At 52.6% G+C, this 27,876-nt stretch overlaps 10 protein-coding genes across 10 annotated transcripts; 2 read left to right on the forward strand and 8 right to left on the reverse strand.

Annotated features, from left to right (window-relative positions):
* Window positions 1–22: 22 nt before the first annotated feature.
* Window positions 23–2,806, reverse strand: BJY04DRAFT_197889 (putative nucleotide-sugar transporter). Its single transcript, XM_073712536.1, has 2 exons — window positions 1,853–2,806; window positions 23–1,802 (listed from the first exon to the last, which is right to left on the reverse strand). The coding sequence occupies exons 1-2, from the start codon at window positions 2,291–2,293 to the stop codon at window positions 471–473; spliced, it is 1,773 nt and encodes a 590-aa protein (XP_073567401.1). The 5' UTR covers window positions 2,294–2,806; the 3' UTR covers window positions 23–470.
* A 3,073-nt stretch (window positions 2,807–5,879) lies between these two features.
* On the reverse strand, window positions 5,880–6,758 carry BJY04DRAFT_209859 (anticodon-binding domain-containing protein; the record flags this gene model as incomplete). Its single annotated transcript, XM_073714178.1, has 3 exons — window positions 5,880–6,017; window positions 6,100–6,583; window positions 6,715–6,758. The coding sequence occupies 3 exons, from the start codon at window positions 6,756–6,758 to the stop codon at window positions 5,880–5,882; spliced, it is 666 nt and encodes a 221-aa protein (XP_073567402.1).
* A 644-nt stretch (window positions 6,759–7,402) lies between these two features.
* BJY04DRAFT_197894 (NADP(+)-dependent, decarboxylating phosphogluconate dehydrogenase) lies at window positions 7,403–9,628 on the reverse strand. The gene is made up of 5 exons (XM_073712537.1): window positions 9,450–9,628; window positions 9,083–9,219; window positions 8,573–9,024; window positions 8,094–8,522; window positions 7,403–8,045 (listed from the first exon to the last, which is right to left on the reverse strand). The coding sequence occupies exons 1-5, from the start codon at window positions 9,461–9,463 to the stop codon at window positions 7,605–7,607; spliced, it is 1,473 nt and encodes a 490-aa protein (XP_073567403.1). The 5' UTR covers window positions 9,464–9,628; the 3' UTR covers window positions 7,403–7,604.
* A 1,409-nt stretch (window positions 9,629–11,037) lies between these two features.
* Window positions 11,038–11,544, reverse strand: BJY04DRAFT_221961 (uncharacterized protein; the record flags this gene model as incomplete). The annotated part of the gene is made up of 1 exon (XM_073717262.1): window positions 11,038–11,544. The coding sequence occupies one exon, from the start codon at window positions 11,542–11,544 to the stop codon at window positions 11,038–11,040; it is 507 nt and encodes a 168-aa protein (XP_073567404.1).
* A 1,162-nt stretch (window positions 11,545–12,706) lies between these two features.
* Window positions 12,707–15,261, reverse strand: BJY04DRAFT_221962 (polysaccharide lyase family 7 protein; the record flags this gene model as incomplete). The annotated part of the gene is made up of 2 exons (XM_073717263.1): window positions 12,707–14,777; window positions 14,837–15,261. 2 exons carry the CDS (start codon window positions 15,259–15,261, stop codon window positions 12,707–12,709), a joined length of 2,496 nt encoding a protein of 831 aa, XP_073567405.1.
* A 569-nt stretch (window positions 15,262–15,830) lies between these two features.
* On the forward strand, window positions 15,831–19,783 carry BJY04DRAFT_230551 (uncharacterized protein; the record flags this gene model as incomplete). Its single annotated transcript, XM_073719316.1, has 11 exons — window positions 15,831–16,150; window positions 16,212–16,805; window positions 16,870–17,228; window positions 17,286–17,362; window positions 17,410–17,446; window positions 17,511–17,647; window positions 17,696–17,747; window positions 17,805–18,076; window positions 18,126–18,572; window positions 18,623–18,914; window positions 18,993–19,783. 11 exons carry the CDS (start codon window positions 15,831–15,833, stop codon window positions 19,733–19,735), a joined length of 3,330 nt encoding a protein of 1,109 aa, XP_073567406.1. The 3' UTR covers window positions 19,736–19,783.
* Window positions 19,784–20,393, reverse strand: BJY04DRAFT_126532 (uncharacterized protein). The gene has a single exon (XM_073708410.1). It carries the CDS (start codon window positions 20,273–20,275, stop codon window positions 19,832–19,834), a length of 444 nt encoding a protein of 147 aa, XP_073567407.1. The 5' UTR covers window positions 20,276–20,393; the 3' UTR covers window positions 19,784–19,831.
* A 119-nt stretch (window positions 20,394–20,512) lies between these two features.
* On the reverse strand, window positions 20,513–21,570 carry BJY04DRAFT_221964 (F-box protein; the record flags this gene model as incomplete). Its single annotated transcript, XM_073717264.1, has 2 exons — window positions 20,513–21,286; window positions 21,343–21,570. 2 exons carry the CDS (start codon window positions 21,568–21,570, stop codon window positions 20,513–20,515), a joined length of 1,002 nt encoding a protein of 333 aa, XP_073567408.1.
* Window positions 21,571–22,097: 527 nt separating this feature from the next.
* BJY04DRAFT_209864 (uncharacterized protein) lies at window positions 22,098–24,447 on the forward strand (the record flags this gene model as incomplete). Its single annotated transcript, XM_073714179.1, has 2 exons — window positions 22,098–23,313; window positions 23,369–24,447. The coding sequence occupies 2 exons, from the start codon at window positions 22,098–22,100 to the stop codon at window positions 24,445–24,447; spliced, it is 2,295 nt and encodes a 764-aa protein (XP_073567409.1).
* Window positions 24,448–24,465: 18 nt separating this feature from the next.
* On the reverse strand, window positions 24,466–27,431 carry BJY04DRAFT_221966 (ATP-binding protein; the record flags this gene model as incomplete). Its single annotated transcript, XM_073717265.1, has 4 exons — window positions 24,466–25,235; window positions 25,292–26,099; window positions 26,150–27,254; window positions 27,301–27,431. 4 exons carry the CDS (start codon window positions 27,429–27,431, stop codon window positions 24,466–24,468), a joined length of 2,814 nt encoding a protein of 937 aa, XP_073567410.1.
* Window positions 27,432–27,876: the final 445 nt, after the last annotated feature.

Raw genomic sequence — 27,876 nt, forward strand, 5'->3', positions numbered from 1 at the left:
TGGCTATATTGTATAACAGGGTACGGATTGTAGACTATGCTAGACAATAGATATATTTCTTTATTGTGCCTCCAATGAGTTCATATAGCAGGCGGTAGCAATCATCGGATCATTACTCGCATGCTAATGTATTCTCTAACTAACCAATGGGTATTTCGTACGTATATATAACACCAGAACCCACACAAGCATTATTTCCATAAATGCGGTAGCTCTTGACCGTCTGTGTGGTAACAGTGCAAACAACAAGGTATCTCTGTATGAATCAGATATCTATATTGGCCGTGCGAAACGGCGAAGATTGTAGACGAGCCATCGGGTATCAAGGCGACAGCCGTCGGATTATAAGTATGAGACCGATCATGATCGTTCGTTAGAGTTTAGGGCGAGTGTCGGAGCTTCGATGTCAATATTATCGCGGGTCACGATAAGAGCGCCAGGCCATTGGGAGGCTACACCAAACAACCGCTTCAGCGGCTTTCAGGAGACCCTCTGGCAGAGGAGGACTGGATGGTCGCACCGGGATGTCCGATGCCAGATGGAAAATCGTGATCCGATGATACAATGATTGGAGGCGCTGATTTGAGAGGCGACGGGCCAGAAACAAGCGGCGACTGTGTCGACGCAAGACCATGATCGCTGAGATTCGTTGTACTGATCGTGAGCCCGTGCACATTACTCGATCCACCGGCCAAAGACGGGAAAGAGCGCGCTGCATTCGAGTCCTGCTGTGTGTTGACATCCTCGCTCAGGCGGAACTCCGAGGGATGTAGCTCCGATGTTTCTGGTTGGGCGATTTGTTCATAATCGCCTCGTCGTCTGGGCACAGAGCCGTATTCCGAATCCGAGTTCGGATTCGAGTCCCAATTGTTGTTCTGGGCTTCCGCGCGCATTTTGGAGATCTTCATATAGTTGTAAGTGGCGATGCTACCAATGGTAACAACAAGACCCGTGACATTGACGGGTGTGAGCTTATCATGGAAGATTACACCGGCCGCAGTGATGGTGACAACCTCCTTGAATATACCGCAGATACTCAAGGTGACGACGGATGATCGCTGCAGGAGCGCAAACTCGGACGAAATCATGCAGAATGCAAGTATACCGGGGAAGATCAAGAGCAGAATACCAGGCCAGAATCCGTGAGCGTCAGCGAGAGCAGTCAAACCAACGATAATCTCCGACGGGCCCTCAACAGCCAATGCGATGACGATAAGAGAAATAAACATGACCGGCGTGAGGAAAAACAACGTGGAGAATGGGTTCGCGGTCGCCGGGTGTCGCAAAAGCAAAATCTGCGTCAATCCCCATCGGAAACCGGAGAAGAATGCGGAGGCGATAATCAAGACAAAGCCCACGGCGTTGAATGCCGTTTCTCCAGCCACCATCATGACTACACCCACCGTCATTGTTGCAATTATGGCTATCAGCTTAACGGACAGAGTCTCTAAGCGGAAGACGAACGCGAATAGCAGAACGAAGGCGAGAGCGGAGGACTTGCACATCGTCAAAAAAGTTAGGGTAATGAACTTGAGAGACATGTTGCCCAGTCCGATATCTAGCGAGGTCGCCGTACCACACGGAACCAGTCGTGTCAGGTAGAAAAGTTTGGTGAGAATCGGTCTCGGTTCAGATGGATCTCCAGATGTTGAAGGTGCAGGTTGAGGCCGGAGCGAAGGGATGAAAAAAAGGAGAAGAGAGGAGAGTGTGAATTGAACTGCCATGTGCAAGCTCGTTGTGAACAGAGGGAATGGAAAAACCTCTTTATCGTTTTCATCTCGTGAAAACATCCATTTATTGTACTGCAGTGCTTCGGTTAGTGACAATCAGGCGAGCTGCTTGGAATACTTACAATTGAGATTGCGAGAGAGAAGAAGTACCAGAGGAGAATCAGCCCAGCATTGACAAGCAGCCTGCTGATGACGGTTCGATCGCCTGAACTCATATTGAAGGGATCCCACATATTGTGACCCTTTCCACCGGCTATACGGGCGTCCAATTGCTTTCGCTGTCTCCGTCGCCGGCGTCGTTGGCGTCTCTGGTTTGCGGTAAGGCCTGTTTCTTCATCTTCAGGGTAGTCGTCGCCCGAGCTCAAATAGCGATCTTCTTCGCTCTCCGCGATGGAGGAGAGGTCCGACACATCAGCATCATCAGCCGTAGTCGACTTCGGTTCCTCTCTTTTATGGCCATTGTCTTCCCTCGGTTCGACCGCAGGTGGCTGTGAAGGGCCAGCGCCCGTGAGGACGGAGCTGCGCCGTCGGTGGTGATTGCTTGTAGGAGGAGAGATGCTCATATTGGCGGCAAATCACCGTAACAGTGACGGCAGAGATCAGGTTCAGGGGAGTTTGTTATGGCGACAATAGCTCCATCAATGCGACCTTGCGAGGGTGCGCTCCACGGATCTGACCAGAGATATCAACGCGGATCGGCGAAGGAAAAGACGGTCGGACGGTCGGTCGGGGAACGAGGAAACGGGCGACTAAAGGGAGAGGGATCGAAAGGAAAGAAACTCGGTGAGAAAACACTGTATTCGACAGGTCCGAAAAGGGCGATAAAATTCGACAAGAGAGGGAGGGCGTGGGCAAGCAGGACGCAAGGGCGACCGGTGGAGTGCAGATAAGGAGAGTCGGGGAGCTGCAAAAATGATAGCACGGTGTGTGGGATGGATATGTTCAGATTGGAAAGAAGGAAGATGTAGCTAGGAGAGAAGACAGACAGAGAAGAAAAGAAAAGAAAAGAAAAGAGAAACAACAGGATCTGTTAAGGATTGACAAGACAAGCAGCCGAAGTGACAAGAGGAGGAGGAAGGAAGGAATGAGATCAGTTGCAGTCACAGGACTCGCCGAGGAAATTCTTATTGCTTGCTCTCCCAGAGTCAGACTCTCAGTCATGAACTTCAATCACCAGCCAGCCAGCCCACTCAGGACCCCATTCTCGCCAAGCAGCTCCATCCAGCAGCCTAACACTAACTAACAGCCACAGAAATCCCAATCTCCCAGGAGAATGGGCGTTTTAGACCAGATTGGTGGCTGAGTCCATGCAGCCCGAATCCTCTTCAGGCAAGTCCTCACACAGGGGAAAGCCACACGGTGTCGGTGCCTTTTCTCCTGTCAGCACAACTGCAGTCCCCGAGTCCTTTGCGGAGTACAGATTCCTCCTTGTCCATGTGTCTATTATGGATCTGATATTGTTTACAGGTGCACGAGACCCTCGACGAGCCCTGAGCTCACGATCCCTGGGCCGAGTGCATTTTGCGACCTTGTCCAGCGCCTTGATTTGCTGGCCGATCAGCTTTTTCCATCCGGACGATCCGGGGTCGACCACTTCGCCGCGAGGCCAAGCTCCCATTCGCTGCCTAATTAATTGGTGGGTGGCCCGTCCGTGCCTCGGGAGGAGACAGACCCTGTTGTCAGCATTCCGCTCCCAATGACTTCGTGGTGACGAAATCTGCTTGTCTGAGTCGCGACAATATGAACACGGTCAGATATCAAGCCGGAGAACAGAGCATCATGGTGGAATCGTGGATCAAAACTTGGAATCACAATCCACACCGACTCGCTGACCCCTCTGCAAGTTTGCTAGTTTAACTTTCAACTCCGAGTCCTTTAGGTAACAAAGGCGATGATTGGGCACACCTCCTCCCAGCCAGACCCTTGCGATCCGAAGGTACCCATCTGCTGACCTATCGCTTGTGGCAAGCATGGTATGATTTCACTGCTAGCAAAGGCCATCATCTCACATCACTGAGATCACTCCGTCGGTTTCTAGAAGCGAGAAACGTGGTGTCCCGGCAGCTCGAATTGTGATGCTTATCCCGCGATGGCGCCTGCATGTCTAGACCCGGCGATAACATCCCCACATTCGTATCGCGATTCGCGAGTATCGAGTCATTCCTTCCGCAACCCTACTTTTATACCTTCGTCGTTCGATCAAGACACTATCAATCACTATGACGACTGCTTGTAGAGCTATCGAAGAGATGCTCGCCTTGGAGCATGTGTACTTGTGGTTTATCAACAAGACAGGCAGACTGAACTTTAGATGGTTGCTGAACTCTGAAATCCCCTCAGTCTTTCCTCTCGGTTTAAATCGACGATGATTGATAACGGTCTAATAGACTACCTTGTATTTGTATTATTCCCAGTCGGTCCCCACCAGCCCACTCAAGAGGTATTTCAGGCTTGATGAGACTCTGTCAGGCGTGCAATAGCCCTGTGGCTGGTCATCTGCAGCTAGGCGTACAGCACTTCGCCTCGACTCGGAAGCCCAATTTCAGTTACCCGCATAACATTGCAGATAGGAGTGCTTCTTGCTCGATTATGCTCACAAAATATCTACAGTGATTGCGATCTGATGAAAAACGGCGCAAATGCTTCCGCTGAGGCTGCAACGAACCGAATGATCTAACGTAGGACATGACTGCGCACCACAAGCAGACGGGAAAGACCAATCATGAAGATCAAAAGGGGATCATGTATCTATCACTTGTTGAGGCTACCTATACATGGCTAGGCTGACAATTTATGGCGCAAAGACCTGGGGCAATCATGCCCATCAGGCCAAACCAGCATCACACCTCACCTGCTTCGAATTGAAAGACCTCAACAATAAACACACTAAATAATCAAATGCACATATCGCAGAGAATTGCTCGTTATGCTATACATTCATGGTCAACTATCTGGCTGGCATACCCCACAAGAAAGACATGTCTGTTTACCTGGGAGACTCGATGCGATTCTGCGAAATCTTGTCTCTTCCCAGATCAGTTTCTGGGCCGTATTGACCATCGCGTCAGCCCCTAGAAGACACAATCCATAACCAGGTACACCCTTCACTGCCCTTGCTGACAATTGTCTCTATCCAGGGAGTCTATTCGTGTTAGAGTCTGTATGCTAGATCATTCTTCGTGCTAGACAGCACAAGTTCTGGCCCTATAGCTACTGCTCTTCCATTCCCACTACGTGATGACTAGATGGGCTAGTTAGTATACCCCAGTCTACCTGCAGGTAGTGAAGCTTTCTTACCTTCAAGCGGTAGTATGCCATTTGCCATGTTGTACCAATACAGTATATTTATATATATAAATATATATATATATATTGCCTTGGCTGTTTGATCAATATATTCATCCCATAGCCCGCGCGCAACACAACAGACATGAACGTAGAGATAAAGAGGGATATGGTTAGCTATGTGCATAGCATAACACCGAGTATCAATATAACTAGCCCGCAGAATTGGGACAGGCAATATAGCTGAAATGAGAAAGGAACCTAAAGGACCTCAGGTGCTATCCCCTAATCATTGGAGTGGAAATGATCCAACTGAATGGTAGTAACGCTGTGTGCGGAGCGGTATACCCCATCGGATATTTGGCATGCCACTTGGAGAGATACCTGATCGACGCATTGCCATCAAGGCTACGATAGGTGGGTAGATAAGTCGGATGTGCGAAGCTCGACATGCCGCGTTTGGGACACCATCTGGAATCTCTATCTCTACTCCGTGGAAGGGAAATTGAATCATATCATTGATGTCTGATGCCCTGCGGGGGTCTTCTACCGTGAAGTGAATTTACCTAGATTGCATAGTTATAGGTATCCATGATCTGTACCATTTGTATCACGTTCATCCCTTCCTGCCCTGCCCTGCTGTACACTGTGCTCTCGTCTTCGGTGGGTCTTGTCAAACGTAGTGACCTTTTGATTGCTGAGGATGTCAATCTCCAGTGTCAACCTATCACTCCTGGTGCTATTGCGTATCCAGCGAGAGACCTTGTTTGCACCCCATGTTGTGGGCTTCTGCCCAGTTCTACTTAGTGGTGACCCCAACCCACCAAGCAGGACGGCAGTTACCGGTCAAAGAAAAGCGGCATTTCAACCGCCCTTTCTCGGCCCCGCGGCTCCAGGTCCAGAGGTCGGGGCGGAGTTTTTCGCCGAGCGGGCAAAGGTATTGGCGGAGCCTATCGTGGCACTCGCGTTGCGGAGTTCGATCTTCTTGCGTTCCATCTCGAGCTGTTGCGTATCAGTACCTGCGTAATCTCATCCCGAATGAAAAGGACAGAGAAAGGGGGAAAAAAAAAAAGAGAAAACATACCACCTTCCTAACCCTCGCCAACGCCGCCGTATCCCCCGCCACAAGCGGCCGACAATCATCAACCTTGTACGGCGCCGAAATCACCACCGCATCCGCAACAACAATGCTCCCGCCATCCCACCTCGTCGGCATCGTCCGGCTAAACGCATCGAACAGATCCTGCGCTTCCCGCGTCACGCCCTTGCCCCGTCTTGCTTCTGTTTCCTGGATCTTCGAGATGGCGGCTGCTTCGCGGTTCTTGAGGGCGCGGATATCGAGCGCGTGCAGGGAGGGGATTGCGTCGGTGAAGGAGGGCGATTCGGCGGTTTGGGATGAGGGCGTGAGGGAGAGGATCTGGAAGGAGCTTATCCGGCTGATGGGGATGATGTGGTAGTTTCCGGGGGTGCCGGAGGCGGTGTTTAGGGCGATGAGGTTTGTGATGGGGTCGGCTGTGAAGAGGGTTCCTTCGATTGGGGCGGTTGGGGGGGTGGTGCTTATGCGGACGCTGCATGGGAGTTTCTTGTTAATATTGGTAGCCATGTGAGGTGATAGGTCCTCGGGATAAGGCACATAGGTAGTGGGCGATTTGTTGGAACACATGTACTAAGCTATACAGACAGGCTGGGTGAGGCTTACCGTGACCCAATTGCGCCGCTCAAAGCCACCTCCAGAGGGACCATCGCACCTGCCATTCCCGGACTCGTGGCGCCTGGTTTTTGAGTTACTGGTTTTGCTCCGCTAAATTGGCGTTGCCGTCTGCCGTACAATGGCTCGAAGGAGTTATAAGACGTTCAATCAATCGGCGAGCGAACACTGGAGAGAGATCAGGTTGCTCTGCGATTAGGCGATTGACAAAGCTACCCGCAGTCCGACTGCAAGTAACAAAGACGAGAGACCGGCGGTCGAAGTCCAACAAACGAGCAGAAAAAGTAGATTCAGCCAAAAGAATCCGTACCCAAGCTCCGTCAGACTTCGGTCCTGTCGGCGATGATACTTATGTTACCCGCCAGACGAAGGGGCGCAGCCGGAGCTTAAGTCGGAAAAGGAGCGACGGGAAGATGAAGACGAGGGGCAAAGAAAAGCCACAAATATCCAGCCAGGCAGTGTGAAGATGTTCACCTTGACTACCTACAGAATAACTGGACGTATGTGCTGCAGCAGGGATCGCAGCGAGCGCACAGAGAGACAGCTCAGCGTGAGGTTCGAGGTCGTCGGAACTGATGATTGTCCTAATCCGGTTTAGCCTGCACGTGCTCTTCTTCAGCATCTCCTCCGACTGCTGTACCTTGCTTGCATGCAGATTGCTTTTACTTATTAAATTTGATAAAATAGAAAATATATCTTCATAACAGCACCTAGATACATAGTAGGGCTTCAATCGAGCTCATTTTATCTTAACATCAGGCATTATCATTCTATTTGAAAAGCGGAAGCTGCAAGACTCCCAGGATTTTGTGCGGGCCTATTCAATATTCGATCACAGGTCCAGAAAAGGTCACGTCCAGCGCAGTGTACAAAGTCCCAAATTAAGCAATGTAGGTCGAGGCAGACACGTTGCCACCACGGCCGGTCCAGTTGACGTGGATGTCCTTGTCCTCGGGGTACTTCTCGCTGGCGAACTCGGGCTTGATGCGGAAGGTGTGGGCGCCGAAGTAGTCGCGCTGGGCCTGCAGCAGGTTGGCGGGCAGGTCCTTTGTGCGGTAGCCGTCGTAGAAACTGAGGGCGGTGCTGAAGCAGGGGGTGGGGATACCCCAGAGGGCGCCGTTGGCGACAACGTTACGCCAGCCCTTCTGGGCGTTGTGGATGGCCTCGTTGAAGAACTTGTTGAAGAGCAAGTTCTCGAGGTCGGGGTTCTCGCGGTAGGCGTTGGTGATGTCCTTGAGGAAGACGGAGCGGATGATGCAGCCGCCGCGCCACATGAGGGCGATGGCGGGCTTGTTGAGCTTCCAGCCGTACTCCTTGGCGGCCTGGTTTTATTAGCAGGTGATAGTAAGTGGAAACAGCAGGGAACTCACGTTCTGGATAAGCATGAAGCCCTGGGCGTAGGAGATGATCTTGGAGGCGTACAGAGCCTGCTCGAGGTCATCGATGAACTGCTGCTTGTCACCGGTGAACTCGGGGGTGGGGCCCTGGAGAACGCTGCTGGCGCGGCCACGCTCGTCCTTGATGGCAGAGAGGCAGCGGGCGAAGACGGACTCGCCGATCAGGGTGACGGGCATGCCGAGGTCGAGAGCGTTGATGGCGGTCCACTTGCCAGTACCCTTCTGGCCGGCCTTGTCGAGAATCTTCTCGACCATGGGGGTGCCATCCTCATCGTTGTAGTAAAGGATATCACGGGTGATTTCGATGAGGAAAGAGTCAAGAACGCCCTTGTTCCACTTGGCGAAGACATCGGCGATCTCCTTGGGGGAGAGACCGAGACCACGCTTGAGGATATCGTAGGCCTGTAGTTCCGAGTTAGCAGCGCACGAGAAGAATACTGCAATCTGCCTACCTCAGTGATCAGCTGCATGTCACCGTACTCAATACCGTTGTGGACCATCTTGACGTAGTGACCAGCACCCTCATCACCGACCCAGTCGCAGCAAGGCTCACCGTCGCTCTTGGCGGCGATGCTCTGGAAGATATCCTTAATGTGGGGCCAGGCCTCCTCGTTACCACCGGGCATGAGCGAGGGACCGTAGCGGGCACCCTCCTCACCACCAGAGACACCGCTGCCGACGAAGCGGATGCCCTTCTCCTTCAGGTACTGGGTACGGCGGTTGGAGTCGGGGTAGTGGGAGTTACCGCCGTCAATGATGATATCACCCTCCTCGAGGTGGGGGAGCAGGGACTCGATGAACTGGTCGACGGGCTTTCCAGCCATGACGAGGAGCATGACGCGACGAGGGCGCTTCAGCTTGGAGACGAACTCCTCGATGGAGTGAGCACCGACGATGGACTTGCCTGCGAGAGAGAAAATCAGCTGCTGAGCGGCGGATCGCTCGGAAGGGCTGAAACTCACCCTTGGCCTCGTTCTCAAGGAAGCGGTCGACCTTGGAGGTGGTACGGTTGTAGGCGGCGACAGTGAAACCATGATCAGCAGCGTTCAGGATCAGGTTCTGGCCCATGACGGCCAGACCGATGAGACCGAAATCAGCACTGGGGGGAGTTGGCGCCGATAGGCTGGCAAAGATGCCAGCCAGCCGGGCGCTAGACGTCAGTTATCATTCCTGTAAATAGAGGGAGCAATTGTTGGAAAGGACATAGTATAGCTCTTGAGCTCTTGCTGCTGCTGCTGCTGCAGACCTCGAGAGTCGCGAAACGCGAGGGGCAGTAGCTCCTGTGAAGAAGCGGGGGAAGTTGAATTGAAGATCAGGAATAGTACTTACACGGCGGAGGACATTGTGATTAATGGAGAGGTAGAGGAGGAATGAATAGGAGGGGTATCTTAGTAGAGAGGAAGTAACGAGGGGTTGGGGATAGTGAGGGGGATATAAGTAAGAAGAAATCATGCTCAGTCAGGATTCTCCGGGCCTTGAGTGATTGCTGACGGAGCAACTCTTCCGTCATGGTGGGACGAATGGGAGCGGGGCTACATGAGGAGCAGAGTAGTCCGGTTTCCGCTGCTTCACGCTCCTTCAACTGATTCCAGTATGTTCGTTGGTATCAGGCCTGATATTATTATTGTCTATATGATACTCTAGCACTCCCACCCTCAATGGCAGCTGTAGACTGTTGAGTGGTGCCATCGTGGTGAGGTGAAGCTGGATGGCGGGGCAGTTGATGGAGGGGCAGTGACTGATCTATGATCCAAGAAACCAACCGTCCGTCTTCCCAGAACGCGTCCGGTGAGCACGCCGTTGTCGGATAAATAATCAATGCTGGCCTAAGTCTGTCTGTCAGTCTTAGCAAACCGCTGACCACTTTATCTCGTACTTGAGCAGCCAGACTCTCGATCCCTTCGAAGTGAAATGATTCCAAAGTCAGTCCATGGAGAGCTCCTATGATCTCATACCCGCTCTCACAGCTGTAGCTGTAGGTAGCTGTCTCATAGATGCGGTGTCGACGGGCCGGCACGAGAAGCTCCTAAAGGTCGGAGAACGCGATTACCAAGTGTCATGCGCCGCGGAGACCCCCCGTATTTATCCTCGCTATTTCCGACTCCGTGGACATGCTGCAGAGTGCAGAAAGATATCCCACGCCCAGCTCATTAACCGTAACCTGGGAGCTCCGGCTACTGCTGCTCCAGAATGGGCTTAGCGTGGGGGCTGTACTTTGTCCCACGCTATTCCTGTTTCGGCACCTGCGGCATTTGGTGAAACTGGTCAGGTGACTGGCTCTCTTTCTACTACTCCGTATGTCTTGTGATTTTACATGCAGCGCAGCGCCTCGAGGAATGAAGACATGAGTGCGATTTACATTTCTGGACACGTTACTTTCTCAAGACTCTGCCTAGAATTTACCTTTTCTTTCCTGTTATGGCGGGGATCTACCTCGACTGGCGGTACAAATATATATCTCTGGCTCAGCCAGTGCTACCGCAGCAGCGCTGCCAAACAAGCCGAGAAACCATTCCGAGACGCTCTCAGATCTTCCAAGTTTGATATAGAAAGGTCTTCGACCTTGAGCGCTGTCTGCGTCAGCTGAACATTCAAATCCGAGCATCAACGGCCTATGTGATGGCGTGAGGCGGCAATCCGCGTGACATGAACAGCATATGCGTTCTGTTTTCTCTCGAAATGTTGACCTCACTTTAGAAAGAGTTTACAACCAGATCTGATATCGCACCCTCTCATCGCTGAGTTTTCAGTCGGAGACTATACAGTAGCCACTGCCATCCTGGTCCAACACCCAGAGAGGACATATTTCGAGGTAAGATTGACGAACGATCTATTGTTACAGTCTCTTCCACCTTCCAAACACCATCTCATTTCCATTCCATACACCTCCTCCATATATCCGCATACCTCAACCACATCAACAAGTCATCAAAACACTACTCGCCCCATTCCCCAAATAAAACTCCCCACTGGCCTTGTTCGCCACCGCAAAGCAATTATAATGCATATAAACTCCAAACCAAGTCCCGGACTTCCACACCCCCGTGTCAGCAACATGGTGCACAGTCGCTTTCCCATGACAATCCGCATTCTCCCAGAACTTGAGCGTGCACTGAGGCGGCCACTCGACGTCAGACTCAGACACCTGGCCCAGTGATGCGCCGTAGGTGTTGCTGTCGAAGTTCTTGCATTGCCCGGACCACACCCAGCCGGAGCGGGGCTGGTCTTGCCAGTCGCTGTTGCAGTTGCCTTCGTGGTAGACGTCGAGCCAGACGCCTGTGCTGCGGGCTGAGAGGGTGTTGGTGTTGGTGTCGTTGGTGCTGGGCTCTACAGCGGCGGCGGCAGCGACCTCGATATCGGGGGTTGGGCTGGCGAGGGTGGTAGCCAGGGAGGCGAGGAGGAGGATTAGTGTTTTGAGCTGCATTTTGGCTTGTTTTCTGTGTCTTTTGGTTAGATCAGGAGTCCAGCATAGGGAAGGAGGATTGAGCGTACCAGAATGCAAGCTTGATAGTGAGGACGAGGACGACGAAAGAACGGACATGCAGGGCACTAGAGGCTATTTATCTTCAGTGCCAAACCATTGCGGAGTGTCTACCAGAGCCTGCTATCACGATACTCAATTGTGATTACTGATCTGATGAGCTATCGAGACCGTCAGGGGCAAGCCGCTAGATGAAAGCTTCACTTGAAGCCAATTTGCCACTACTGATTACTGATCTGCCAAATAGTCGGAATACGGCTTGTTTCAGGGCTAAGGGGTACTCTTGATTGTGACCCACTCGGGAAACCGGATCACTATATACAGAAAAAGATAGGAGATTCAACATGAGTTTGGTATCAGCTGTCTAGGGGAGGACCACCAAGGATAATCGTAGGTGTAGATCAAGCATCAAAAAGACATTACTACCTCGGATCGAACCAGGCCACTGCCCGTGGGTTACCGAAAGCTAGACACCTGAACGCCCCTAGAAAAGCCAAAGCGGTCATGATATGATGATACAGATAGGGCTGAACAAGGGCAAGCACAAGGGAGACTAGTACAAGTAGACGCTTGGCAGGTGCGAGCTCCGTTTCCAAGTCTAGACTGCACTGAAACAGTAGGCAGTGCGGTGGCTTAGCTCTAGCTCTTGATCTGGTGCTGGGGGCATCAAGCCGAATGTAACCGCTTCCCTGGGAGTTATTGTCTAGTAAGGTCGTATCTTGGGGCTTTGTATCGCGATTATCTTCGCTTTAGTAAATGTTACTGAGCATGACCATTTGATGTCTTCTTGATGGACAGCAGAATGAACAAAAGGGGGCCCCGAGGACTCACAGACGTATCTATAGTGGTAGTGGCTTAGGGCTTCTGTACTCTGTATACAAGGGGTACAAACTTCCTGCGCTGCAGTGCTAATTTGCACGTATTAAGGATGATAGATGGATACTAGACTTACCCCCTTCAAGGGATACAGGGCATTGACTTTTGCTACTGCAGGTGCTCTGCTGGGGACGCCGGTAGGAAAACACTAGGGATTGATAGTAGATTTGTATCTCTATACCCTGCTAATTACCCACGCTCAAATCAAACCGATCCCCTATATATCTCCTCAAACCGGACTACAGCAATAATACTCAAACCCATAGAAACTCGCAACGCCCAGGGTAGCCGAGCAATCCCGATAAAGCTGGAAGCAGTTCCCATAGTTCCCCCTCGGCCCCGTAATACTCGTCGGCGCCCCGCTACCATCACAGTCTACATTCCACCCATGGAGCCAATCGCCCTTACACCATGAATGCGCGGCGCCGTAGGTGACATCGTCGCATCCATTCCAGTAGATCGTGCCCCACGTCCCCTGCGGACCTGTCACGACACCAGTGCTCTGCGAGTAGCCCACGCCAACCCAGTCATCGGGACAGGTACTCGGGTGCGTCGGCTCAGGTGCCGAACTCTGCGTTTCCGTCTGCGTAGCTGTTTCCGAGGCCGGAGGCGAGGCAGCCGGTTTCACGAGGCGGTAGCTGTTGATTGGATCGAGGCCGTACCCGCAGATATCCTTGAGGTCGGAGACGAGGCTGAAGTAGCGGGCGTCGCCGCCGCAGTCGCGCTCGCTGTAGATGACCAGGTAGCTGCCGTCGGTCCAGGAGGAGCCCGGGTTGATGCCTAGCCCCCTGACGCCGCCGCTTGGGGCATTGTGGCAGGTGTCTGCGACGCCGATGGTGGTTTCTGATTTCCAGTCGCAGCAGCTGAGGTCGGTGTAGGTCTCGATTGTGACGGTGTTGGCATTGGTGTTTGGTGGTGTGCGCCATTCGCAGACGGGGGCGGGCTCGGAGATGCGGAAGCTCTGGTATGCTTCGTCGTTGCCGGTGGCGCCGCACCAGTTGTCTGCGTTGGTGAGGCTGTGTTCCTTCTTGGTGCCGGTGCAGTCGCGGCCGGTGAAGACTTCGATGTGGATTTTGCGGCCGAACATGTTCTGGCCTACGGCTTGGGTGATGCTGCCGAAGTTGGCGTTTGCGTTGTGGCAGGTTCCGAGGGTGCCGAGGTCGATGTCTTCGCCGTTGAAGACGCAGCAGTTTCCGTCGCGGTAGAGTGCGAGGGAGACCGTGTTGTCGTTTTTGGTGGTGAGGTCGTGTCTTGCGCAGTCCATCTCGATCATGAAACTCTTCCATGCTATGCCGTTTTTGTTGCAGGTGGCTGCGTTTGTGAGACTGAATTGATCCGATGACCCCTGGCACCCTTCCTGTGTGAAGGTGTGGATGTGGATGTTCCAGCCGAACTCGTTCTTCCCGACACTCTGGCTGAATCCGTGGAAATCCTGGTTGGCATTGTGGCAGCTCGACAGGGTTCCCATTTTGATCGTCTCAAAGGACGAACAGCACCCTATGTCTGAGTAGAGTTCCATCGTGACAAGGTTGTCGCCTTGGACACCTGGTCCGGTGACAGCGCAGGTCGCAGGCTCGCTGATCTTGAAGCTGAGATAACCGGCGTTGCCGCTTCCGGCAGCCTGGCAGCCCTTCGAGTTGCTCAGGCTGAAGCTCTTGGAGCCACCGGAGCAGTCTGTTCCTTCGTAGGCTTCAATGTGGATTCCTCGGTCGAAGAGATTGGCGCCGACGGCTTGTTCGATGGATGAGAATGGGCCGTTGGCGTTGTGGCAGACATTGAACGTGCCGATATGCGCGGTTTCGACCTCGTGGCAGCAGTTGTCTTCGTAGAATAACCGTAGATTTACAGTATTGTCAGAGTACTTAGTCGGTGCCGCAGCACACGCTCCTGTTGGTGAAGGATACGGCTTAATCGTTGCGTCTAATGCGTAGATAGTCTCGCGAGGACCAATACCCCCTGCTGAGATGGTTGAGATTGCGTGCGCGGAAGTAGCAGGCTTAGAGCCGTGCGTCACGGAGATTGACTGGATACGGACTTCAGAGTAGGAGTCTCCCTGGTTGTAGTTGCCGACTTTGAAATAGCTGTTGGGGTTGTTGAGCTCGTATTGATTGAGATTGGTAAATGCCCCGTTGATGCCAACAGAGAGCTGTCCGCTTTCGTAGCGGATTTCGTAGGTGAAGGTGTTTCCCACGGGGATGGTAGCAAGGTTTGTGAAGAGAAGCTCACCACCTGCTCGTGTTCTCTCAACACCGATGGCAAGGAGACCGGCGGAGTTGTAGAAGAGCTCGGTGACGGGTTTGCTGGAGAGTTCATCAGTATGTGTCTGCCGCTTCAGAAACCTTACGGCTGGAGCACTCACGAAGAAATCGAATCGTCAATATGGATCTGCCCAATACAAGTGCCATGCCCTGAATTGTCCGGCCTCGGCACAGAAAGCGTAACCTTCAGTCGGTTACTACCAGCATTCGGGCTCCAACTTGATGGATTGATTTCACGAAATTCCGTGCGACAGTGCAAACTGTTCGGGGTGGTCACACATCCAGCACTGGATGGAGACCCGGGGACTGTCATGACAAGCTCGCCGCTGCTCCCGTCGGTGTAGAAGACATTGCTACTGAAGCCGCTGCACCCTTGAAGCTGCGAGGCGGATATCGTGGTGGGACTTCCTGGATTGCCTGTCGGCAGTTGAAGGTTCCATTTGGAGAGATCGAAGTTCCCTCCTGGATTGCAGCTGGGGTTCAACGCAGCCGCTACAGCGACAAACGCGAGGACGAGCAGATTCATGGTAGCGAAGGAGAGAGGGTCGTGAGTAGAGGTAATGACTGTGGGGCTTCCATCTTGTTATATGCTGTCCCATCACTCTCTTGCAGCAGGATGCTCCCCGAAGCTAGAAGCACGACTGAATGTCTGCAGGGTCTCGCCACCCAAAGAGGCCGACACATCCGGAGCAATCTCCGACTGATGCCGCGATATATTGTCTTGATGATGGATCTGAGACATCGTCTAATTGGAATAGTGATTACAGAGTGCATGAGCTGAAGAAAAGAGCCCCGCTGGGTATGCAAGCGAGAATACTGATTAGCGATCACAAAATGAGCCCTAACCATCAAGCTCTCAGCCGCACCTTACTAAGTATTATATGCAGCACCGCAATCTAATCTAGAGCCAATTTCTGCTTGATCATATGAGCAGTCCAGGAACAGCTAACGTAGTATGGTTAGTAAAATGTCTCTTCACGGAGTATGGCGATAATGAGGTTACCCTGGGTTCGGCCGGACTCTATAAAGTGAATCCACATTTCCCTCGCTTCTATTCTCACTCACGGTCATCGTTGCACTTGTTGCCGTTGCAAAATGGTACCAAGTTGGCTGCAGATGTTCTTCGCGTTGTTCGCGGTAGGGCTCTCACTTTTGGGAGGCTGTGATGCGAAGCCTCTGAGTCGACCTCTTTCGGTCCCGAACAATGTCCGCCGTGCAACTACCTCAGAAGACCCATCGTGCCCTGATGGGTTCTTCTGCAAACAGAGCAATTGTCCAGACGATGTCAAGTGTCCTTCTGGAGAGGTGTGTATCAACTTCGAAGGGAACTTTGCTTGTGCGCCACCGGGCCTGAACTGGTGTGCCTTGAATCCGACCTCGCTTGAAGCAGTGGGGTGTGAGAGTGGACTATGCTGGTGAGTGGAGATATAGTGATTGACTCGACTCAAGCAGATTGGCTAACTATGTACCTGATAGCCATGGAAACTGCTACAGTTCAGATGCCGTGTGCTGTGACTTCCCGAGCATCAAGTGCAGCATTGGAAAGGCGTGTAATGTTTGTAGTCCTGGCGAGAAATGTCAGGATAATCAGTGCTCTGGCTCGGCTCCTCCTTCAACCACGAAGACAACGACTATCCCACCAGTCACTTCAACGACCACCACTACAAAGAGCACGACTACCACTACTACAACAACTTCAAGAAGCACTACGACAACCACGACCACGAAGAGTACCACAACTACGACAACAACCACTACAACCAGGCCAAGTACAACAACAACTACTACAAGCACTACTACGAGGCCCAGTACTACGACTACTACTACCACGACCACGACAAGCACGACAAAGTCCACGACAACATCCTCAACAACATCTTCATCTGCGCCTACTCCAACCCGCGTACCGCAAGTTGACTCGTACTCCCTGTATGGATGTTACTCCGACCAAGAAAGCCCACGAGTGCTTGTCGCCGATTCCACGGAGGATAGGACTGGCATGACAGTAGAGAAATGTATTGCGCTAGCCCAAGAGGGTGCATGGAGATATGCAGGTGTCGAGTATAGTTAGTAAGTTCTGCTCAATTCTTATATGGCAGCAGCCGTACCCTGGTCACTAGCTAACTCACCACAGTCAATGCTTCGTCGGCAACACCATCCACACCGGCTCCTCTTTCCCAGAAAGCGAATGCGACATGGCATGTTCTGGAAACGATAGAGAGACATGTGGCGGTGGAAACCGAGTTCAGCTGTACCAGGACTCAACGTGGAAGAACCCCACGTATGCGGAACTGGCCGCCGCAGTTCGTCAATATAGCTCAAGTATGGAAGAGGCTCTTAATGTGATCTCAGACTATAAGGGCCACCTTCAAGAGCTCCAAGAGGCTATGCAGTCATCGAGTGCGAAAGCCAAGAGAGATGCGCCGTATGAGGACATCGAGTTGGACTTTCTGGGGGATCAGAGTGCGGCTAATGCCGCATCGACGAGTTTAGGTATGCACTCACAACGCGAGACACCCACATAGTCACTGATATGTATTTGATGAACAGCTGGAGCAAAGAGCAACGGTGATCGATATCTGAGATTGGGCAGGCAGCTCGACACGCTGGATGAGAATGACCCTATGGTGAGCACTACCATAGCATTCTATTGCAGGATGCTGACATGATATAGGTTCCTGAGTACGCGTTTGACGAATGGGATGCTGCGGGTATGATTCCATTCCTCTATCTAACATTACAGAGAAATACCTCTAACGACATACCTCCCACCAGTGAACGACCTACAGGGCCAGCTTATTGAGGTTATCAGGGATCTCAACGCCAACGCGGTCGAGCTGGCCAATGCGATTCAAAACGGTATCCCACCAGCAATTGATGCCGCGAGAAGTATTGCAAGAGTTGATATAACGGTACAGATCATATTCTTCAAGTCACTGCACGAGCTGACCTAGTCTCAGATAAACGCCATCGGGCTGCCGGTTCGAGGTGCCGCGACCGCAACAGGTTTGTGTAAGTGGCTTTCCCTGAATATACCGGCTAAGAAATGGTTGACTCATTCATGATCAGTCCTCATCATGGCGACACTCGCTCTTCTGTTTGATAGCAACGGAAACCCCAGTCAACCGACAACAACATTTATGCCAACCACAACTACAACCATGACAACGACTTCGACTTCGTCATCGTCAACATCTACTACATGTACCTCCACAGCTACACCGACTCCTGTAATGCTCTTCACTAGAAGAGGCACAACTCTATCCGAGTTTGAGGCGTTCGTGGCAACGTTGCCGAAGGACCCAGATGCTATAAAACTGACAAACGACTGGCAGCCCAATGTGAGTCCAAGTAATTCCAAGACCGTATGCATTCTAACATGCTATCAAGTTCCTGTATGTTGGTGAAATGGACCAGTGTACCGCCGAGTCCTTTGACAACAACCCACTGGTGGAGTCATGGAATATCGATGCCGAATTGACTACCGACGACGACGAGGTAAGCTCGACCAAGAAAAGGTCACCCGTTCAGTATGGAGATACTGCAAATCCCTCACAGAAACGGACCGAACCAGACTTGAACTCTGCAAACGAGGAGTATCATAACGTTTCAGCGTACAGCCACGTTCTCCAAGAACGCGGAGTGCCAACAGCCAATAGTCAATTCAAACTGCAGCAAAGCAGTCCCGGCCATCTGCAGTGGCTCTCCCAGATTTCCAGATATACGAATCTCATCGGAAGTTATTTCAGCTTCAACGACTTTCTCTACAACGAACCGACCGGCGGTGACCAACCTATTGTCTACGTGATTGATACTGGATTCCAGAACACCCACGTGGTTTGTCTCTTCCACCCTGCCGTACGGCATATCTAGCTAATCAAAAACAGGCACTGGCGGACAGACTGATCGATACTCTCGCCGTGGACAAAGTGGGTGAAAGAATCATCAGCCAGACCCCTCCGCCCACCGACCACGGAACCTGCATGGCATCCCTCGCCGCAGGGCAATACTCGTCCGCCGGCAAGAACAGTCGTCTCGTCACTGTTCAGCTGACAGTCAATCTAGCAGGCACAGACCCAGCGCTGCGTGCCAGCCGTGTAGCCTTTATACTTGGACAGATATACCTCCACGCAAAGAGTAACAACGGTGTAGGCAATGCCGTGATTTCCATGTCATGGGGTAAGCAAGCCCTATCCCCAACCCCCACTCATCGCACAGAATGAAGAAAGCTAACATGAGTATGATTATTCTAAATAGCTGTCGCAAGACAAACCCTCCGCTGGGGCACCCCATTCAACGCCCCCAGTCAAGGCCCCCACGACGTCTTCGACACCTACTTCACCTGGTTCGACGACATCGGCGTAACGCTCGTCGCGAGCGCCGGCAATGGAGAACTGTCCGCCGGGTCCGCCGAGGAAAGAGACCTGTACTACCAAATCCCGCGCGGCAAAGGCGGCCGAGACACGAGCCTGATTGTCGTCGGCAACGCCCAGTACGATAACACGCGCTATCCAACGTCGCAAGACAGAGACCGCGAGAACAGGGGTATCCTGACGCTGTATAATGTCGGCACTAATGTCGACTGTGCGGTCCTTAACTGGGATGATCGGGCTGATAATACGCAGTTTAGTGTTCAGCCCCCGGGCACGTCGCAGGCTACGGCGATTACGGCGGGTATGGTGGCTTATTTCCTGTCCCAGCCGGATCTGAAGGCGCAGTTTGCGGCTGGGGGGACGAATGGGATTCCGATGGCTGTTAAGCGGTATCTTTTAGATACGGCGAATAAGTATAAGTTGGATGCGGGGATGAGTGATGGGATTCCAAGGGCGGCGTTGGGAGAGGTTGTTCCTTGCTATGGGGGGTTGAATGAGAGGCCTCCGCAGGGGAATTTGTATGTGCCGCCTGCAGGGAATGAAGCAGATCGGTCGTTGAGGACCACGGCTGTGACGAATGGCAGGACAGTTGTCATTGCCGATCCAGTTTGCTATAATCTGCCTTGAGATTGGGGAGTGGTGGGGGTAATATAGGGTTGTTGGTTGTCGGCGAGAGTAGGATAGGAGCTAGATAGGGGGTATACATGATATAACAGGATCAAATTAAAATGAACCATCAACTCCTTGAGATTCTCTCATCCGCAGCACCGCACATGCGTTCTTCTGACAGTACGCCGTAGCCTGGATCCCATGAACCCACTTCGCAAAGCCCACTCTACTATCCCGCCCATTATACACCACGCCGTTTAAACCATCGACATCCCCATCCGCAAAGCTAAGACCAAGACTTAGATCCTGAGTCTCAGCCGCTCTCCCCTGAAACGCCCACCCAGCCAAGGTGCCGTACCTGATCCCGACACAACCACCCAGCACCACACAAACCTCTCGGAAAACCCCCATCGCCTCAGAGCCCAGATCCTTCTCCCGCCCTTTCTCAAGACAGAAATTACTCGTCCAGCACATTCTCTCCATAGTCAACTCCCCGAGCGTCGACTGAGTTGTAGAGATGAAAATCCTGAACACCTCGGGCGTTGTGACGATATGCATCAGCGACAGCTTAGCTAAACGCGTGAACCGGAATTGCGTCGCTATACACTCGAAATGCGTATCTGGGGTATATGAGGAATAACACCTACGGTGGCCAGAGAGACGGGCTGTCAGATGGAAAGTCTGCAGGTTTAGAGCCGATTCTGCGAGGACAGCGAGTAGGCGATTGTAATTTCCTCTGTGCTGGTTCCACTTAGGGTAGGCCTGAAGATGGGTCAATAATATGGATTCAGCCCATCATAACTTCTCACGGTTCCGCTGCTCGCTTTTCGAGGAGCAGATGTCGAGGGATAGACCCTGGAGATGGCGGATGAATGGTCGTATTCGATCTTCCTGAGTGGCAGTGAGAGACAGTGCGTCGTCTACCAGGAGATTTCCGGTCTCGAGAGTTTCGATTGGAACACCTGAGTTCCCGAGCGAAACGATGAGAGTTGAGAAAATACGAGACTGAAGCAGTCCGGCACTAAAAGGCGTTGAAGGACGCTGGGCCCAAGAGGTAAACGCCATCGGCGAAAGCGGGTTGAATCCGAGATTTTCGCGAAGCTTGCAGACTCCGCGCCATCTGGACTTGATTCTGCGATCTTGTGCCGAGAATTCCGTGTAGTCTTTTATTCCGATGGAGTGGAGGTTTGGGAAGCGAGGGAGGCAGGTAGTTAGTGTTTTCTCGAGGGGGCTTGGGTTATTGTCACTGTCACTGTCGGTGGCATTGCCATTGTCGGTTTCACTGTCCGAGCAACCCAACACGAGTTGGAAGTGGTCAGAGACGGCCTCTTGATACACCTTGTAGCGCCGTTCATCAGCAGGCGTGGGGTCTGGCTTCTTTGGGGCCCACCGAACGCAATAGCCTGGTGTAATCGGCGGTGTTGGGCGACGTGGCTGGGATAAAGCGAGAAGACGCTCTCGAGGAGTACGAGCCTCCTTCCATTTCGTTGTTACCTTGTAGAAGCGGAGTATATTGTCGATTTTTAAGTTGTATTGCCCTTTAAATAGGTTGGGGAAGATCCATAGTTTCTGGTGTCGGTTAGTAGCGGAAATGAGCGCAGGTAGAGGGCTTGGAGATACTTTACCTTCAGATGACCGCGAAAAGTCTCGTTGCTGGCTAGGTCCTCTAGAAATTGTAACCCTTCAGTGGTGAGAGCGAGGTATATCTCGCTGAACTCCCGCGAGGCGAACAGATCGTGTGTTTTCGAGGCGAGGGTTTTGCAGGTGAGGCGTAGAGGGTATAGATCTTTGTAGGGGAGTAGATGGCAGATTTTGTATAGTATTTCTGGGGGCAGAGAGGTGATAGATGTCATGAGTGCGGTGGATGGAAATGCGAGGTGGATGGGTTGAGGTGAGCGGGCTGGGATTGAGCGAAGATACAGTGGTCCTAATATAACGGGCAAAATGCCAAATAGAAAGTATGCAATGGTTATCCAGTCGGAACGCGTGATTGAAAGGTCTATAGTTACAACGAATGACAGTATTCATAACTAAAGGCCCACCGGCCGTGACTCACTCGACGCTCCAGGGATCTCCCGAGATAGCCCAAAGTCTGATTCTTCCCACTTGTGCAATACGTACGAGACCATCCTTTCACCAGTGGATTGTCCGTCTGAGTCATGAAAGTACCGCTATACCCAAGAATTGACGTCGTATCATAGCCTTGGATCAGAGTGACTCGCCGTCACAGTCTCACAGACAGGTTCAGCCTCATACCTAACTACCTCACGTAGCGTAGCAACCTTGACTAGCGCACAGACAAGCCGCTCAGCTGAAGCGGGGTCAATCGTATTTCTCAACCCATCCTTTTGCACACCTCTGGATGGGATAGCCAGTCGCCATGACAGATCATTTGTTTCTACCTGGTGTGCCTCAAAAGCCACTCCGGATTGCATATGACGGCCCCCTATACGATGGAGGCGAATGGAAAACCTATCCTCGCCGCTGTGGGTGGGTGGATGATTCCAATGTCTTAGCCTTTTCCTCAGATACAGTTCCTCCGGAATATCCACCACTGATGCATTGCTGGCTCTACTTTGGCATGCTGCACTATGTCTTTGGAGACCAGCTGGAGCAGTCTGACTTTCTTCTTCGAGAGGATGAAGAAGACGAGCACCAGCTCATCACGACGCGACACCTGGAGAGGTATGTCTCCGATGTTGACGACTGGGAAAGCAATGACCGTGGGGCACGATGCATGGAGATAGTCCCCGCTGTTCTGGATGCTCTTGCAGACTACAATCGGTGGATCCGGTGGGAAATGTCCATAGCCGCTCGGCTGATTGCCCTGGCTCTTTGGAACATTGCGATCAAGCGTGGGAGTGACCAGCCAGCCCTTCGCAATCCGGGGCTCTTCTTTCTCAGTTTTCGAGAAGACGAGAAGCTGATCAGCGACGGGTGGTGTCCACTGGATGTAGCGAGATGTAAGAGGGGGGGTATGCAGTTGGACACCCAGATGTACCTGATGCAATTGGCTCGTCCCAAGCCTAGCTGGTACAAGCGAACGCACGACTCCTGTCTGCACACGGAATGCACGGCGGACAATATAGATGAGAGCACCTATGTTACTCGCCACGTACAGGAAGAGTGCAACTGTTCGCATGTCACTGCAGATGTTGAACAGTTACATGCGATTCTTCAAGGCGGAAAATTCCCCGTAGTGAGGATAACGCCCCGAGGAGAGGACGAGCTTGGAAAGAGGCAGTTTGATGTCAAGGTCGAGAAGAAACGCAGCAGCCAGCCCTATGTGGCCGTCTCCCATGTATGGGCTGATGGATTGGGCAACCCGCATGCCAACTCCCTCCCGCACTGCCAGCTGGAGTTTCTGTATGATCAGGCGAAGCCCCTTCTCCGCGATAAAGAACACATTCCTCACTATGAAGAGAAGACTTTCGGACTCCTGCACAGCGGGGCTTCTCGGATTGCGCATTTCGCAGCAAATGCCACCCGGCGCGGAGACGATTCCGTACTGGTTTGGATGGACACATTGTGCGTACCCCATCGAAATGATGTTCGAAATCTGGCAATCCAACGCATCCGCGACGTTTATCTTGGTGGTCAGTAATTGCCCTGTCGTTCTTCGCTCCTACAGAAATTCCTGACCAAGCCCAGCATATCGGACGATGATAATCGATTCAAGCTTGATGATGATTGACTCCCGCTCATGTAGCAAACTGGAGCTCTGTCTGAGGGTTCTGTACTGCTCAGGCTGGGTTCGCCGGTTGTGGACGCTGCAGGAAGCACTTGCCTCGGAGGAGAGGCTATACGTTATTCTAGCAGATAAGCCAGTCAACGTCAGTTCGGTCAACGAGGAGCTAACAGCTAAGGTTGATAAAGGGGAAATCCCACTCCTTCAAGAATCAATGGCTACAATAGCTGCAGGAGCTTGGTACCTGTACTTTGAAGCAGCAAATGACTATACGTCTGCATTCCGTCGTATGCTCCTCGAGAGTACCCAAGCTCAGTTGATCGCGGCAACCTGGTACAACGTGGCGACACGAGCCTCTAGTAAGGATCGTGATCGAGCGACCGTCCTAGCAGGCGTCCTTAACCTGGAAGTGAAAAGGATTCTCGAGGCAGGTGACGCTGGACAGCGCATGCGCACGTTTTACAGCATGCTGCAAGAATTCCCCCAAGATGTGTTGTTTCTTGAAGGACCCCGGTTTGAGGAGGAGGGACTGGGCTGGGCCATGCAGGTCTGTCGGTTTACCGGTGAATTCTCTCCCATGTCGCATGAGGGCGGAAAGATCACCCCTCGGGGCCTCGAGGTCTCACGGTATGCTTCGCTAATATATCCGGGTTGCCGGATCTGGGATCAAGATACGTTCTTTGAGTCTGCTGATGAAGCTCAAAAGCGAAAGGAGTTGGAAGGCTGGCTTGAGGAATCGGGGATTGCACTGACGGACCACGCGGAGGACATCAAAATCCTCCACATAACGACGGAAAAGCGGCTGCATATCAGCGCGGATGTGACGTATGGAGTTATTCTGTCTGAGTCTAGTCTGGATGTGTATAGCCACTGTGCAGTGGTGTCCTTGCAGACAACCGAGGACGGAGTCCATTACGGGCGATTTCTTGCATCGGGACACATAAGGGCGGACGTGTTGAGTCTTCGCGACCCTAATACCTGGGGCTACACGATTAGGGGTACTTGGGATGATGCAGAGAAGCCGACTTGGATTGTAGGATAAGCTATATAGTGTTCTAGTCTACCGTTTGCCGCTCTTCGAGGCGCCCTGCTTGGTCTTTAGTTTCGCCAGCTGCAACTCAAGCTCCAATTTCTTGATCTCATCGTCCCCTCCACTGTCCTCCTCTTCTTCACCATCCGTCTCCGGATAGTCACTATCATCTGCATATCGGCCATGGTTGAATGACTTCTTTGGAGCGTTGCGGAAGTCTGTTCCCCGGCGAACAATCCCCGATCTAGACCCCCGCGAGGTCTCCTGCATGATACTCTGCGAAGCAAACGTCGCCGAGTCCTTATCAATTCGCAGCGCTTCCCTCTGAGCAAGCGTGGCATACGCATCCTGGTCATATATGCCAAAGACCTCACTAATGTAGTCATCAAAATGCGCCGTTATCTTAGCAATGTGCTTGAAATGCCTTGCTTTCAAGAGCGGTCGATCGAGCTGGCCGTCTTCGTTCTCCTCGTTGAATTCCCAGTTGGCAAGCGCTATCGCTGTCTGGAAGGCGTTCTTGATCTGTCGCCCGTTCCACCGGCGCGAGGGTCGCTCAAAGTTACGTTGCCAGTGCTCGTCGGCAAAGTGGCGGATTCTCTTGTCCTCGATGTCCATGTTCAGCCCGCTTTGCTTGATCCGCTGGATATTCTTCTCCCAGATTTCTTTTGTCTCGCGCTCCTCGAGCCTGGGGTAGTAGAGGCAGACGTGGATTCGAGAGCGGAAGGCTTCGTCGAATTCGCCGACTCGGTTGGTCGTTAGGATGATGACGCCGGAGAAATATTCGAGGACGCGGAGGAAGACTATGTCTGCTGTTAGCGTTTGTGTCTTCTATCTTCTCATATGTAGGGTGTCTTACCTGAGACCAAACTGTTCCTGGCGATGTCTCCGCGCTCTCGCTTTGCCAGGAAGACATCGGCTTCGTCTAGCAGGAGGACACATCTCCAACGATGAGCTAGCTTGCAGAAGGAATCCAGCTTCGTTTCTGCTTCCTCTGCTGTGGTGCCGACATGTCCGCACGTAATGGATAACAAGGGCCGGTTTAATTCTGCAGCAATGCACTCGGCGGTTGAAGTTTTGCCTACTCCTGGTGCGCCGTGGAGAAGGATTATAAGCCCCTTACCCTTGGCTGGCACCACGTCCATGGAAAACTGTTCCGGCATGGCGGCGGTGAGGCTACTCGTGTTGTTGTGCGCAGGACGGACCTGGTGGGTGATCAATGCTTGCAGGACCATCTTGTGCTCGCTCGGGAGAACCAGATTGTCCATCTTGCATTGCTCCTTTTTAGCCAGGATCGAAACATCTTCCAGCAAGCTGACATTTAGGGCCACCCAGCGGCGATCTAGAAGTGAGTAGCCATAAACGCGGGGAGGGAGTAGAATAAGCTGGTCGTCGGTGATACAAATGTCTTTGATGGCCCGGTTGATGAGGAAATCTGTACTGGTAAAGTATTCGCTGTGGCGATACTTCTCGAAGTCCGAGTCGTCGAAGATGTCGGTCACCCAGTCTCCGTCATTCTTCTGCGAGAAAAAATCAGAGACCTCCCTCTGGTCTGCCTCGGTGGGGGAGAGGATGATGCCACCATCTGTCTTCAAGCTGAAGTACGAGAGCGTGTCCTGGAAGTTCGTCACCCCGGCTTCTTGGTCGACAACTACCTCACCATGGACCTGCTGTTTGTCAGTGCATGCCTTCGCACTGAGAGAGCCAAGAGCATTACCTCAATTGCTTCAATTCGATAGCTCTCCCATCTATAAGACCCACGACTCGACTCTTCAATGGTATTCCCATGGTACACCATGTGTTTTCCCGGAGCCAGCTCCATGAAGCGAGCGCCACGCGCAACCAGCGCAGCCTCCAATTTCTCCCTATCTGGATCGAACCGGAATGGCCGCACCGGCAGGGACGTGATGGGCTTGGTTCCCGAGTAAGGAGGAATAGCGAATCGTTTCGGTCGGGGCGCAAGACGAACGCCATCCGACTCGAGATAGAAGCAGTCGATGATGAAGTTGGTGGTTTGTGTGCCGGAGCGCCTCACGGTGTCGCGGCATCTTCGATCATCGTCCGAGTCTGACTGCCACGACCGGTATCGCACGGGGTCGTAGTTGGACAGATTCTTCGTGTCGAAGCAGACGCGCCCGCCCGTGACTTGAAGCACACGGTATGCCTGTCGACGACTGGGATCGTCTCGGAATGTGCGGTAGATGACGTCCCCTGGTCGGTAGAGCTGCCAGAGATGCTCAAAGGCAATCTCTTCCAGAGAGCCGTCCTGCACTGCCTGCTTGATGTCGAAGATATCCCTCATATCCTGAGTCATAAAGTCCACAAGGCAGCGGACTTCGTCTCTTTCACGCTGCAGCTTTGCAACTCGTGACTGGACCTGCTCTTGATTCTGGGGGGACGGTAGCTGTTTCGCCAAAAGTCCCGATTCCTCCCCCTCTGCCTGCTCACACGCAGCCTCACTCCGTTTGAGCACATCCTTGATCTCCGACTCAAACTCAACCAGATATTTGAACGGGCGCACCATCACATTCTGCTCCTCCGTAAACACCGTCTCCGTGCAACTCTCGAGCACGTTCAGGAGGTACCGCGAGTTGATCGCAAGCCGATATGGCGCATACTGCCGGTCTTTCTCGAACGGCTCGTCGGGGAGATCGATGGCGGAGTCTTGCTTCTTGCGCCGTGCTTGACGGAGGAGGAGGCTGCTGCTCCCTTTCGAGGAGGTGAGGAGCGTGCTGTGTTGTAGGTCTATGCCGCGTGATTTTTTGACCTCGCGCCAGTTCTCGGGTGGGACGCGCGTGATTTTGATTTCTTGGGGGGATGGACTGGAATTGTTAGTAGTAGTTATGAGATGTGTAGCGAGCAAGGTACCTTGGGGGATTCTCGCTGGCGGCTTTTGCGTCGGTACTTGTAGTCGTGGACTGCTCCGCAGTCTGAGAGGGCTGCGCACTTGAGGCCTCGGAGACTCCATTCATTGTGCTGGTGGTGGTAGTTGTGGCCATTGTGGCCAGCGAAAGCAGAAATCAAGAGCGATCAGAGGATGAGAGCGAGCTCCGGACCCTCTTCTGTACCAAAGGATCCCGCTAATATAACTAGCGAACTCATCAGCCTCGCCTCGCGCGAGCATGACTCCAAACTCCAGAGTAGGCTAGCTATGAGCCGCGTCGCTCACTAGCGGACAAGCATATCCCAGCCAGCGTGCGGTGATTCGCTAGAACGAGTGATCGATGTCTGTGCGCAAGGGCACAGGCCCAATCAAGCCCCGCCAGCACATCTTGCAGACAGCTTGCAGTACGCCGTTTCAAATTGCCCGGGCGTCTGTATCTCCCTCACGTGGTGGGGGACTGGATGCTGACTGTACTGTGTTGATGAGATGAGGCTCTGATCCTCGTTCGCTGTTCGCTGCTCTAAATTCCCTCATCATTCATCAAAATTGAATTGACAACA

Source organism: Aspergillus karnatakaensis (assembly GCF_047715665.1).
Source record: "Aspergillus karnatakaensis strain CBS 102800 unplaced genomic scaffold BJY04scaffold_54, whole genome shotgun sequence".
NCBI lineage: Eukaryota > Fungi > Ascomycota > Eurotiomycetes > Eurotiales > Aspergillaceae > Aspergillus > Aspergillus karnatakaensis.